At 48.7% G+C, this 12580-nt stretch overlaps 1 protein-coding gene across 3 annotated transcripts in view; it reads left to right on the top strand.

Moving 5' to 3' along the window:
- MFSD4A (major facilitator superfamily domain containing 4A) overlaps positions 1-11620 on the top strand; it is a 29405-nt gene extending 17785 nt beyond the window's left edge. For 2 of the 3 annotated variants that reach the window (XM_016140669.2, XM_016140677.2), the window contains exons 7-10: positions 3150-3297; positions 6578-6648; positions 7936-8056; positions 9185-11620. In XM_016140669.2, coding sequence (XP_015996155.2) covers positions 3150-3297; positions 6578-6648; positions 7936-8056; positions 9185-9240 — 396 coding nt within the window. In that variant the 3' untranslated portion in view covers positions 9241-11620. The remainder of the gene's footprint in view (positions 1-3149; positions 3298-6577; positions 6649-7935; positions 8057-9184) is intronic. The other variant, XM_016140665.2, reaches the window with a different exon arrangement.
- The last annotated feature ends 960 nt before the right edge of the window (positions 11621-12580 follow it).

Consider the following 12580-nt stretch of genomic DNA (forward strand, 5'->3'; position numbering starts at 1 on the left):
TGAAGCATCCACAGGAGTTAGGCACTAATGGTAACAACCCCCCTGGAGTGATGGTTTCTAAAAAGCAAAATGAGATTCCCAGGGCCCAGACTTCATGAATCTGAATGTCGGAGGAGGGGCCTAGCAATCTCCATATTTAACAAACACCTCAGGGGGTTCATGTCATCAAACAGGTTTGAGAAAACACTTTCCTGGGGTAAGGGATTCCCAAATACATTAGACCCACTGGAGGTGCTCTTGGAAAATATAGGTTCCAGGCCCCTGCCCCAGAGATTCGGACTCGCTTGTGGAGAGGAATCTGGGCGTCTGGGTTGTTTTTAAAGCAGTTCGGGTGCTTTTGGTGGGCACCCTGTTGGGCCTGCAGCTGAGCAAGTTCACAATGCTGCAGCTGCCACGTAGTCACCTCCCAGTATTCTTCTCATTTTTAAATGAACTGTCACCCAGCTCTTAGGCTTCTCCTGCGCATCAGCAACCACTAATGAGCTCTCCTGCAGGGAACTGCAGAAGTGCCAAGTTTCTTAGAAAGAGGTCTCTCTCTGCCTTCAGGGAGCTTACAGTAAGCTTGGGGGGAGGAGCGTGTGCTGCCGGGAAGGGCAGGGTGATGGGAGGCGTGAGCAGGTGGGAGGCAGGCTGGGAATCAGGGTGTGTCTACACGGTGTGCACCGTCTGTCTACACCACCGCCACTGGGTGAGGAGGGGCCACACCCACTGAGTGGGAGGAGAGCTGATTGGCAGTTGGGCATAATCAGTCTCTGTCACCCAGGCTAAAATAAGAGAGTTAGGTGTTTTAAAACTTACCCAAGTCTGGAGATTTTCAGAGTGCGTCTTTAAGGCTTGTCTGGAAATATGTGTGGTTTGCAAGTGGGGCAGCAGATGGCAGGAGGGGAGACTCTGCCTTAGGGTACTGGTTCCGCCCCAGGCCTAAGTTGAGAGTTGACTCTCAAGGAGGCACCAGCCCCTTAAGAGCAGAGGGGTGAGTGATCTGGCAGAAGGCACTGTTGGCTGAAAGGTCCTGAGGAGGTGGGAGTGAACTTGGCCAGGGGGCACGGTGGGCAGGGCTGGGGTGGGGAGCAGAGGATTTCATTCAAAGGAGGAGGAAGCCCTTTGGAAGGTTTTAAGCAGGAAAGGATGTGATCTGCTCTGCATTCTAAAAGCACACCCCAGCTGTTCTGTGGAAGAATGGGTTGTAAGGAGGCCGGTCCTGCAGGGAGACAGCGAGATGCCACTGCTGCAGTCCAGGCATGGAGGTGGCGGCTAGATGAGGGTGGTCGGGACGGACTTGGAGATACAAAGATTCTAAAGACAGTTCTTGAGGTAGAGTTGACAGGACTTGCCTTTGGCCACAATGTGGGAGGTGAGGGAACAAGGAATCAAAGACTCTGCCGTAGCCACAGGCCCGAGCCAGGAGGGGATGGGACATTGCTAACTGATGTGGGGGGAGGAACGGAGAAGTTCCCTTTGGGCCACGTGGTTAGTTGTCCAGTGACATATCAAAGGGCAAGTCTGGCGTTCTGAACACAGGTGATGGCTGGAGGGACAGATTTAAGAGTCCCGGCATAGAGATATTTGAAATCGTGGAGCTGGACTAATGGGAAATGCAGACGAAGAAGCACCAGGACATGCCGACGTTTAGAAATGGAGCTGAGGAGGAAGAAAGAGCAGATGGAGCTGTGGGACCGTTTTCTACACCAAGAAATGTGTTTTATTTGCAACCATAGATAGGTCCATTGCTTTGGTGCTTTTACTGCATGAAAGAAGCCTTTCGTGTCACCTCGCCATTGTGAAGAGAATGTGTTTCCTTCCGCCATTGTCGGTGGCAAATCCCTCTCCATGGCGGCAAGTGTTTCTCAGTAAGGACTCTGAGCCTCCATGTGGGATTCTGGCACCTCAGGCCCAGGGGCTGGTGACAAGAGAGTAAAGGGCGAGGGACCCAAGGGCTGCAACCACTGGCTTTGTTTTTCCAATTGGAGCGGACCCTCCAGGTGTGCCTGTGAGTGTGGGAGCCCCTGCTCCTTCACGCTCCGTTCCTCGTCTGCCAAGCAGGCAGGACTGGGATTTGGTTACCGGGTTTCTTCCATACTTTCCGGCTCTCTGTAACTTTATCTTGTTTTTTCTAGAAACAGATGTACTCACCCAGGAGCTTTTTACCTGAAAGCTATGGGTTTCCGTAGAAGACCCTTATCTCCTGAGACATTTAGAAGAGCCCACACACAGAGGCCAGGGCTGACGTTTTCATATAGCTTCATGCGTGAAAAGCCCCTTCGTTGCTGTCGCCTCCCCACCACTCTTCGGGGTATCTTTGGTGACCGCTTCGCAGATTAGGAAGCTAAGAATCAGAGAGATCAGCTGCTTCGTGGCCCCAGAAATGGTCAAAGGCGGAGCTGGTACTTACACCCCGGTCTTCCGCCTCCACTGCGTGGTTTCTTCCCAGAAGCTTTTCGCACAGAAATTATTCAATATCAACAAAAATATATTTTAAAGCATTTAGAAAAAGGGTTATTTTAAGAAAATACTGAACTAGAAAGATTTCTGGTCCCTTTACCCATCACAGGGGTCTTAGCCACGGGTTACAATCTGCCTGTGGAACCTGAGTGGAATGGGGGGGAGGAGGGAATGTCACGCTGGCCTGCCACAGCCACTGACCCTCTCCTGGGAGGTCTGCCTGGATCCCCAGAGCCTGGGACCCTGCAGCGCCCACCCCTTCTCTCTGCTCCCCGGGGCGTCCTCTGTGAACTCAGGCTGTTAGGGAAAGAAAAGCAGCTCCACTTCACAACAGTGAAGGACGCTGACCTCTGAGCCGGCGGGGCAGAGAGCTGGTGATGACGGAACTCTGTGCTTATACAGAAGACCTTGGGGACAGGAAATGTTCCCTCACCATGCGCCTCTTAACCGGGTATGGTAGGCCATTGGCGTAGTGGGCTGGGTGGGCTCACCCAGCCATTTTACATTCTCAGAGCCTCGTTGGCCAGCAGCAGACTAGGGAAGATGCAGTCCCCACATACTCCACAGGGTGGCACAGTGGCCACAGGGCTGCTCCTGGGGCCTACTGTCCACGTCCGTCCGTCGGGAGGCTGCCTCCTGGTTTTTGCTTTCTCAATGGACACCTGGCTTTTCCCAGCTTCTGATCACCTCCATCACTGCTGTGACAGGTCGGTGTGGTGGTGACATACCTGGTGCTTCTTGCTTTCTCCTACAATGTCATCTTCCTGTTCGTGGGGACAGCCAGTCTGGGCCTGTTCCTCAGTAGCACCTTCCCCAGCATGCTCGCCTACACAGAGGACATTCTGCAGTACAAAGGTGAGTGCGCAGGGGCTGGGCGCCGCTTCCTTCCCCAGGCCCCATCTTCCCGGGATGTTCCAGATGGAAGATCACTGCCCCGCCTCCTCACAGAAACCATGCTCCCCTGACTGGCGGGAACGGGATCATGGATGGGGTCGTTCTGACTCAGGTGGCCCCCCGCTTCAACATTATACCTGTACCATTTGATTTCAGGCCACAGGTACCATACTGCTTTTTTTCTCTTCTTTTCCATAGTAGTATCTACTGATGCACAGCTGGCATTTTGTGTAACAGGCATGGAAATTCCAAGTTCAGAGAAAAGCAGAATTGCATGGGGGAAGTTATAACCTAAGACAGGAGTTTGGTACCTTATTGTGGATGTTATGCTAAACATAGAGGATTACAGCGGGGACTCCACACCCGATTTGGGGCTGAGACACAGCTTTTTTGATGTCAGAAACCTCTAATTCTCTTGACCAGTCTTTCCTTTCTATAGCCTCCCAAATGCCTATAGCAAAGATCTTTTTTTTTTAAACGAGTTAATTAAAAATAATTATGTTTTCAACAGTTAACATTGCCATTAGAAGTAACTAGAGATGCCCTAAAGTGTTAGAAACCCAGCATCAAAGACGAGCGATTGCTTTAGAGGAGGAGAAAGGAAATTGGTGTATGGGGAAAGGGGAGCAGTCAGAGGAATTAGAGTGACACCCACCTCAGTCCTCCACAATAATGAGAGACAGGAGACCTGGATCCCTGAAATCAAAGGATACTCCCCAAACCTCAAGCAAGTAAATGACGTTAAGAAATAATGTTGGTATCATATGTCACACACTATATCCCAGAGTTTTAAGTGATCAACAAACGGTAGAGTTTAACAGTAATTATAAGTTATACTGGTTGATTCTGCTGGCAAATGGTCACTAAAATGCATTCTCTGCATTTCTCCCGACGCTGCCTCAGTTTGGGCATTAGTCCTCACTTATCGGCTTAGAGTATTTAACCGAGCCCAGCTCCTCCCCATGTCTAGTAACCCCCTTGGCAGGTCTTGGCTTGTCTCCTTGCCTTCAGATCTGCCTCCATCAGAGGTTCTCAGTGCTGTTCCACATTAGAATCACCTGGAGTACCTGTAACAAAACCCAGTGCCCGGGCTTTGTCTCCGCAAAGTCTGATGTAATTGATCTGAAGTTGCTGAGTCTAACGTGGAGCCAGGGTGAGGACCAACTCCCGAGCCAGTCTTGGAGCTGCTGCAGAGGAACCGAGTTAAACAGAGCTGATCCGGCCCTTCGTGTCTTTTCGTGGGGCTCTTTTTCTTTCTCCAGCCTTCTCTTGCCCTGCTTCCCCTCAGAGCTGGCATTCTAGCTGGCTACTCCTTGATGGCATACAAACTGTCCCATCCCTCCCCACTTGGGCATATGGTGAACCCTCTGCCTCGAAAGCCCTCTCCTTCATCCCTCCTCCTTCGTCCCTACGGGAAGCTTCTCTGATGCCCACTGGAAAGGTGCCGCCTCCTCTGTACCTGCCTCTTGTGTTTGACCACCCTCAAGGCTTTTGTACCTATGTTGCTGCGTCTTCTCCTCACATGCTCCCTGTGGGAACCAGCAAGGGACAAGGGCAAGAGCAAGCGAGGGCCTCGAGGTCATCAGCAGACCTGAATATTAGTCCTGCCTCCACACCCTCTGGCTTTGTGACCTTGTGTACTTCAGTTTCCTTCCCCTCGCTGGGTCTCAGTTTGCTCATCTGCAAAATGAACAAATTTACCTTTGAGGATTGTCTTGTACATTAGAGAAAATGTATAGCTCTTGACTTAGCAGCTTAACTACCTCACAGGTACTCAGTAAATATGTTAACTGTAGCGTAGTACCTGATGCACAGAAGGTACTGGAAGGTTTTTAAATGAATGAGTGGAATAGACAGTGGGCGCCACTGGAATTTAGAGACAGGAATGACCAGTGTTGAACCTACAGCTAGCTTCATGGAGGAGACATGGTGTGAGCTGGCCTAGAATTTGGAAAGGCAGAAGAAAAAAGGAAAGGCATCCCCGGGAAGGGTGAGGTGGGGGCAGTGACCAGTGTGAGAACAGAGGTGCGAAGACAGGTATCAATGTGAACATAAGGGAGACTAAGAGGGGAACTTGAAGCCCAGAGAAGACAATGATCTCTGTTTTATTAAAAAAACACTTAGTGTCTAGCATACATTGGCCACCGTAATAAACAGTGGTCTACGCCCTGAACTAAAATTCAAAGCACAGTCCTCTCTCAGTCTCTGGGGAAGGCCACCCAATAAACAGACAGTGGGATCCGCGAGGAGGGTGCAGGGGGCTGATGGAGCACGGGGAGGAGCAGCTAATCCAGGTTTAGGGTGGGGGTGGGGACGGAGGAGTACAGAAGGAAATCGAAAGGACTTGCGAGATGAGCAGGAGCCTGTCACGGAGGAGGAGGAGGAGGGGTTAGGAGAGTCCGCCCGTGTCCCGTTCTGGTGGCGAGAGCACGTGGCGGGGAGCCTGAAGATGGCTGCTCCCGGCTGGAGGATGGACTGCAGGCAGCAGTGTGCGAGACGAGTCTGAGCTCTCAACAGGGACAGGTTACAAAGGGCCCTGGAAACCACATTAAAACTCCTGGACTTTATCCTGGAGGCAGTGTTGAGGGTTTGAGCAGCGAACGGGCCTGGCGTCGCGGGTTCACCATGCCGCAGCACCCTGCTGAGCGCCTACACGCATCACTGCGGTCCACCCAGCAACCCTGAGAAAGACGTGTTGTGATGCCCACTTTACACAAAAAAACAAGGCCCACAGGAGGGAACTGCTTTCGGTCACATGCTGGTAGGTGACACAGCTGGGCTTGGAACCCAAGTCCGACACTGAAGCTTGGGCTCCGAGGGTCTGCGTCATGTTGCCAGACTGACGAGAGGCGTAGCTGGTCAGCGCGGTGCCAGGCGGTGAGGACAGTGCTCTGCCCAAAGCAGAGGGCTGGCCTGAGGAGATCGGGGGGTCCTCCTGGAAAGGCAGGTGGTGGTCAGCTTGGGAAGGGCCCTGAATACCAGACTAAGCAACTTGGATTTCACCAGGAAGACAGTTGTGAGCACTCGAAGGTGTCAGCACACAGAAGAGACGTAGCGACAGCGGGACCTGAGCATTCCACAGTGAAGTTCAGAGCTGAGGCGGAGCAACCTGGGGCGGCCCCAGCAGTCCTCTCAGGCAGCAAGGCCCTTTTCCGGACTTCCGAGACAGCCCGGATTATGCCCGATGACTTGTGTCTCTTCAACTCACTCTTACTAAACCAAATCCTTCTCTTTTGCATAGGCTGTGCGACCACAGTGCTGGTGACAGGGGCAAGCATTGGAGAGATGTCCCTCCAGATGCTGGTTGGCTGGGTATGTGAGGAACTTGGGGTGGGAGAGGGGGGAAGGGATCATCTGGTATGACTGGAGTTTTAAGGAAGATAGGGAGGTTTTTCGGGTTCTAGTAGGGGAGCGCTCCTCCAAGCAGGTAGGAAGGTGTGGCCAGCCACCTTCTGAACCCAAGGAAGCAGGGCCCCACTCCGTGTTACCTGTTTCCGTTTCTGAGCCAGCCTTCAAGGCTGAGCCTCCGAATGGGAGACCTGGAGCTGGGAAGCGATGTGACAGTCCAAAGCAAACACAAGTCATGTCTGGGAGCAGGGCCAGAGGGGCCCCGTGGGAATGTTGTTTAGCTCCCAAGCCTGGGATGGGTTTGAGCTGCAGAGTTCTTTTTCCGTCCCTTTTCAACCTGCCACTTCCTCACCCCACCTCTTGTAGCCTTTGGCCACCCTGCAAAGGGCCCAGCTTTCCTGCCCAACTCCTGCCCTGACCACAGGCCGACTTCCAGTTTTTGTTAAATATTCCTACAGTGCATGTGTTCACCAGGGGAAACTAATACATCTCCTTTATATTGAAGATGATCATGTAGATTTTGTCATCCCCCTCTTTACAGAGGACACTGAAAGTCAGATAAACTAAGTGGCTTGCCCTCAGTCAGCACACTTCTAATGACAGGGATGATGTTCAAAACTAGGTCTTTCAGCCTCAAAATCCCACTGCTTACGGCTCTTTCCCTGTGGGGTGGGGAAAGAGCTACATCTTACAACATCCTCTGCATCTCAAAGATGTGAGGGCTGGGATGTGCTTCAGTATAATCAATCTAGTAGAGGGCTATGGAAGAAATTGGTGCTAACTGCTGAAGTTGGTGATTGGTCCATGGGAGTTGCATGTGCTACTTTGGCATATATTTAAAATTTTCCATAATAAAAGGCTGAAGTGTGTGTGTGTGTGTGTGTGTGTGTGTGTGTGTGTGTGTGTGTCCTTTGCAAGGTTCTGGTCAGGCCTTGTGGGTAGAGAAACACCTAGTATGCCTGGAGATTTAAGGAAGATAGGGAAGTTTTTCCGAAGGTTCCAGACATAGAACTGAAAGGGACTGCAGGGGTCACCAAGTTCCCCTGCCTTAGAGCAGGATTTCTGCCTCCACCAGAATCATGACTTTGAAATGAGGCTAAGACGCCCTTCCTACCCGTGTTTCTGTCTATCGGTATGTTGGTCCTCAGCTTGACTGGAAAACCTGCCAAGGGCCCGAGAAGGCCGCTCCCGCCAGCACGTCTTCACAGGAGGTTTTGATGGCCTGTGTCTCTGTGTTTTCCCCTTTGGCAGATATTCCAGGCTCAGGGCAGCTACAGTTTCCTGGTCTGTGGCGTGATCTTTGGTTGCTTGGCTTTTACCTTCTACGTCTTGCTCCTGTTTTTCCACAGGATGCACCCTGGATGCTCATCAGGTAAAGAAAGAATCTGTTTCTACACAGGAGGAAAACAGAGCAGGGGGCTGCTGTGGGAGATGCCATGGATCTTAACACACCATCAGTGCTGTTCTATTCCTAGTAGAATGCGAGGAAATGTTTATTTTTCTACAGCTTCCTTTCCCCTCTTCCTGCTTTGCCATGCGATTGTGCTGTGCTCTTAGGGCAGGAGGGACCGGGATAGGCTGACTCATGGTTTCTCTATCAGGAGAGGGACATGGATGTGAACTTGGCTTCCTGCATCCCACCATGCCAAGGAACCAAGGGCCAAGACTCTTTCCAGCCTGGGCAGGGCGCTGAAAGGCAGAGCTTGCCTCCCTGGCTGGAACCTGGCCCAGCAGCCTAATTGGCCATCTCTTTGCAGCTTAGCATTTTGACTCTAGTCCAAATCTTTCTCAAAAAAAAAAAAAAAAATCCTTCAGGCAAAGAAAAGCTCCTTCAGGGTAGAGACACTATCTAAGAATAGTCTCGCTCCTGGAGACCCTAGACAGGGGGAGTCCCAAAGCTATTTTCATAATCCTCAGCACTCGCCTGCCTTTCTGCCCAGAGCTCTCAAAGTCCCCGTGACTGTATCACTGTGCACACAGCCAGAGCTTAAGAAAAGGCGCCCAGGCACAGCCCTCGTCCTCTGTATAGAAAGTAAAGACTGGAGGAACAGGCACCCACAGCCCTCTCTCTCAGCAGGAGGATTTGTGCTCCCTTTACACAATCCCTTAGAAGCCCCGAAAGAACAATCAACACTATCTACAGTCTCGCTTCTCGAGGTGGCAGGTGCCGGTTGCTGTCTAGCCCAGCCCTCGGCACAGAGCCTTCATTTAGGCTACGCGTTCAAGAAATATTTGCTGAATATCAAATAAGTAACACTTAATGAGTTCCCTATTCCTAGGAGACAAAAAGAAATACATACTCCCCAAGCCTGAGACGCTAGGCTCAACAAACTGCCTCTACCAAGTTTGCCAGAACTAGTAGGTCTGACTTTTCACTTGGCTCCCTGAGGAGCCATAGAAAGGCAGGGAAACAAAAGCCTGGGTCAGCTCTCAGAATAAATAATTGCTGCAACTTAATCAGAGCTGCTGGAACATGCTGCCTTTTTTGTTGTTGTTTTAGTTCCTATCCAGGACAAACCACTTGGAATGGAAAACTCGGAGTGCTACCAGAGGTAAAACTGGGTGAAGGAGGCAGGCGAAGACATCCAGCCTCTTGAGCACCAGCAGAGACCAAAGCGTGGAAGAGAGCTGGGGTGGCAGAGGAGTCAATCTCTCAGCACCTTGGTTCAGATCTTCTCCACTAAATATTTGCATAGAAGAAACTGAATTGAGTTCTGATACCTGGGTCCTCCCTGGGTAAATCATTAGTTTACCTGGCTATTCAAGTCCCCTTCCTCGTTCCTGGTTTTGACTTTTGGTAAGAGCTGTCCAGAACACCGAGATGGGAAGGAAGAGGACAGTCATCCGCTTCACTCCACTGGCCCCTCTCTGCATGGATCGCATCCTGGGTTCGAAGATTACTCTTAGTTGAAGTTTGAAAAAATAGGTTGAAATTATAAAGCTTGATGATCATTGAAATATGTAGATGTATTTTAAATTGATCAAAACAAACCCCAAGTTGTTCACGGCATGCTCACAGGATTTATGTGCTTTTTACTTATTAATAGTCCAAAGCCCCTCAAATTCCTGCTGCTATCATTAGTTCATTCGCAATCCAAAACAGCAAAAGGAAAGTTGAATCTTACTATCTTGGGGACACTGATTCAGCGATATGCGGAGCTAGCTCGTAAAAGCTGATTGTTAAAATTTCATTTTGAAAGCTGGTTGTTAAACGCAGCCCTTAATAAAAATTAAATTATAGAAACCTAAAATTAAATTATATTTCAAACAAAGGTAATAGCTACTCAAAACTCATCACTTCCTAATTTTTCAGTATCTGCGCTCTTGAGGTGATTTATAGCTGTCTGTCTGTGTGGGGGAAACACCGTAAAGGATGCCGCTCTGCGTCTCTTTACAACTCCACTTGCAGCGCTAGATCAGCCACAGCGGGAGTATTTACATCATGGAAACTGGCAACAAAGCTCCAAGCCGTGTTCTCCCCACCCCCCGCCCCCCACAAAGGGCCGGTTGTTACACATTCACCAGCACGCCACTGCTAGGAATCGATGCTAATTGGTCAAGAAGGTGCCTGGGAAAATGGGATGAATGTTCTATTTTTCTTTACTAATGTTGACCAGCTTACAAAAGGTGTTGAAACAGCACTACGAACTTCTCAAAAATAACTAATTTGAACTTCACATCTTCTATAGAGAAAAAAACTCTTTACAGGCATACCTCGAGGATATTGCAGGTGCGGTTCCTGACCACTGCAATAAAGCGAGTTGTAACCTTTTTCCACCTTCAATTTGTAAAAAATACAACATCTGTGAAACGCAATATAGTGAGTCGCAATAAAACGAGGTACACCTGTATACCACATCAAGTTCTTTAACAAAAATGGCTCTGCCGAGCACTTCAAGCTGCACAGTGCATTGAAAGCAGTGCCTGTCTGGCGAGGAGCGACGGCTCCTGTCCAGAACAAATCCTGTAGTAAAACAGAGAGAGGAGGCAAACTCAGCAGTCTGGAAAGAGGTAGGCGGACCGAGACTTCTGTAAGTTGTGAAATGGCTATTAGTGGGACTTTGTACATTAGTCTACCTACACTTTCTCTGTGTATATACAACTGTACATGTTTCAGAGTGGATCATGATACTCAGTAACCTATCCAAGCGGTGTGGTTCACATGCCTGACATTAAAAGGTTTATCCTGGAACTGGAGGCATTGTCACGTAAGCCAGCACCATCCGCCAGCAGCATGGTGTGGTGATGAGAATCTGGCTGCTGAGAGACGAGGTTCAAACTCTGGCCTCACCTTCCAGCCCTGTGGTCCTGGGCGGATCACTGAAGCTCTTCCAGCTACGCTTTTTCTAATCTGTAAAGTGACATTGCAAAAAGAACCTTACCCTACCTCAAAGGAATTCTGAAAGAATTAAGTGAATTTGTGTAAAGCTATTATTATATGCTTGACATAGAAACTGCTTACTAAACATTAACAATTTTTATTTTTAAAACCTCCTTATACACAGCTTAGAAACCGTTCATATGTTTGGTACATATTTATTGTAATTCAAACAGATCCAAACTTTTTGAAACCTGGTGGTCTAAGGGTATAGTTTTAACTATGTCTGTAAATACTTAGAAGTATTCAATGCCAGATGAACTTAAATGTGCACCCTAAACTGTAATGAGTGACTGACCTGGGCAAGAAGAAAACAGCTGTATTTTTCTTGTGGCTTTTTAAGAAAACATCTTTATATAGATTTAGAAAGAAAAATCAATGGCTATTTCTAAGGTGATCATGATTAATTTGTAAATTCAGAAAACAAGATTGAAACAAATCTAAGAGTGCCTTTTCTAAAATAAAATATTTTAAATTGAATAAGCGTGTTATCTATTATCAAGGACAACTGATCCTTTTATTTAAGCCCAAAGACAAATGACCAAATGTTCCCCAAAGAAAAGTCTCTCTCACACTATGGGTTCACATGGCTGATATTTTAATAGAAACAAAACTCACAGCCAAGACTGAGAACCACTCTTCCCTCTTACACAGAATCAGAGTAAGGGAAGGCAGATATGCTTTTATACCACACTGCACAATCAGTTATAGAGCAAGTAGGACTTTTTTCCCGATCTCTTTCTTTAAAGGGTTTTGACATTTCAGAATGCCCTAGAGTCACCCTGTTCCTAGATTTCCCTCCACTACTTGGATGTAGGAATCTAAGTCATCACCAGCACACCAGATTCACTACAGGAAGACATAGTGACATAAAGGTCTTTTAGAAAATTCATTTATTCATTTAAAATGATTTATTAAGCACCTGCTGTGCTCCAGGCACTGCTTTAGGTACAGAGACACAGCAGAAAATGAGACAGAAGTCCCTGCCTCACAGAGATTACGCTGTAGTTGAAGGTGTGCAGACAGTAAACAGAGATAACATGCCACCGGATGAGAGATAATTGAGTGCCATAAAGAAAAATAAAGCACAGAAGGGGGTGGGAAGAGGGAATGTAGGCCTTTCGAAGGAGGCACCATTTATGTAGAAACCTAAATGACATGCAGGAGCAAGCCATCCAAGTGCCTGGGAAAGATCATATGAGATGGGGGATGCGGCAAGTGCAAGGCCTTGGGACTGAATATGCTTACAGTATTTGAGGACCAGCAAGTGGGCCAGTGTGGCTTAAGCGCAGTGAGGGAGGGGGAGAATCAGGAGTTAGGATGCAGTGGAAGCTGGGGGCCAGATCGTAATTCATGGTAGGAATATAGATTTTTTTTTTTTTTTTTTTTTTTTTAGTTATGTGAGGTTATTAGGAGAATTGTGAGCAGGCAAGGGACCGGATCTGATTTACATGCTTAAAAGTGACACTCTGGTTGTTGTATGGAGAAAACGTGGGGCAACAATGGGACCACAAGCAA

This window comes from Rousettus aegyptiacus, unplaced genomic scaffold (genome assembly GCF_014176215.1).
Source record: "Rousettus aegyptiacus isolate mRouAeg1 unplaced genomic scaffold, mRouAeg1.p scaffold_m13_p_17, whole genome shotgun sequence".
Lineage (NCBI taxonomy): Eukaryota > Metazoa > Chordata > Mammalia > Chiroptera > Pteropodidae > Rousettus > Rousettus aegyptiacus.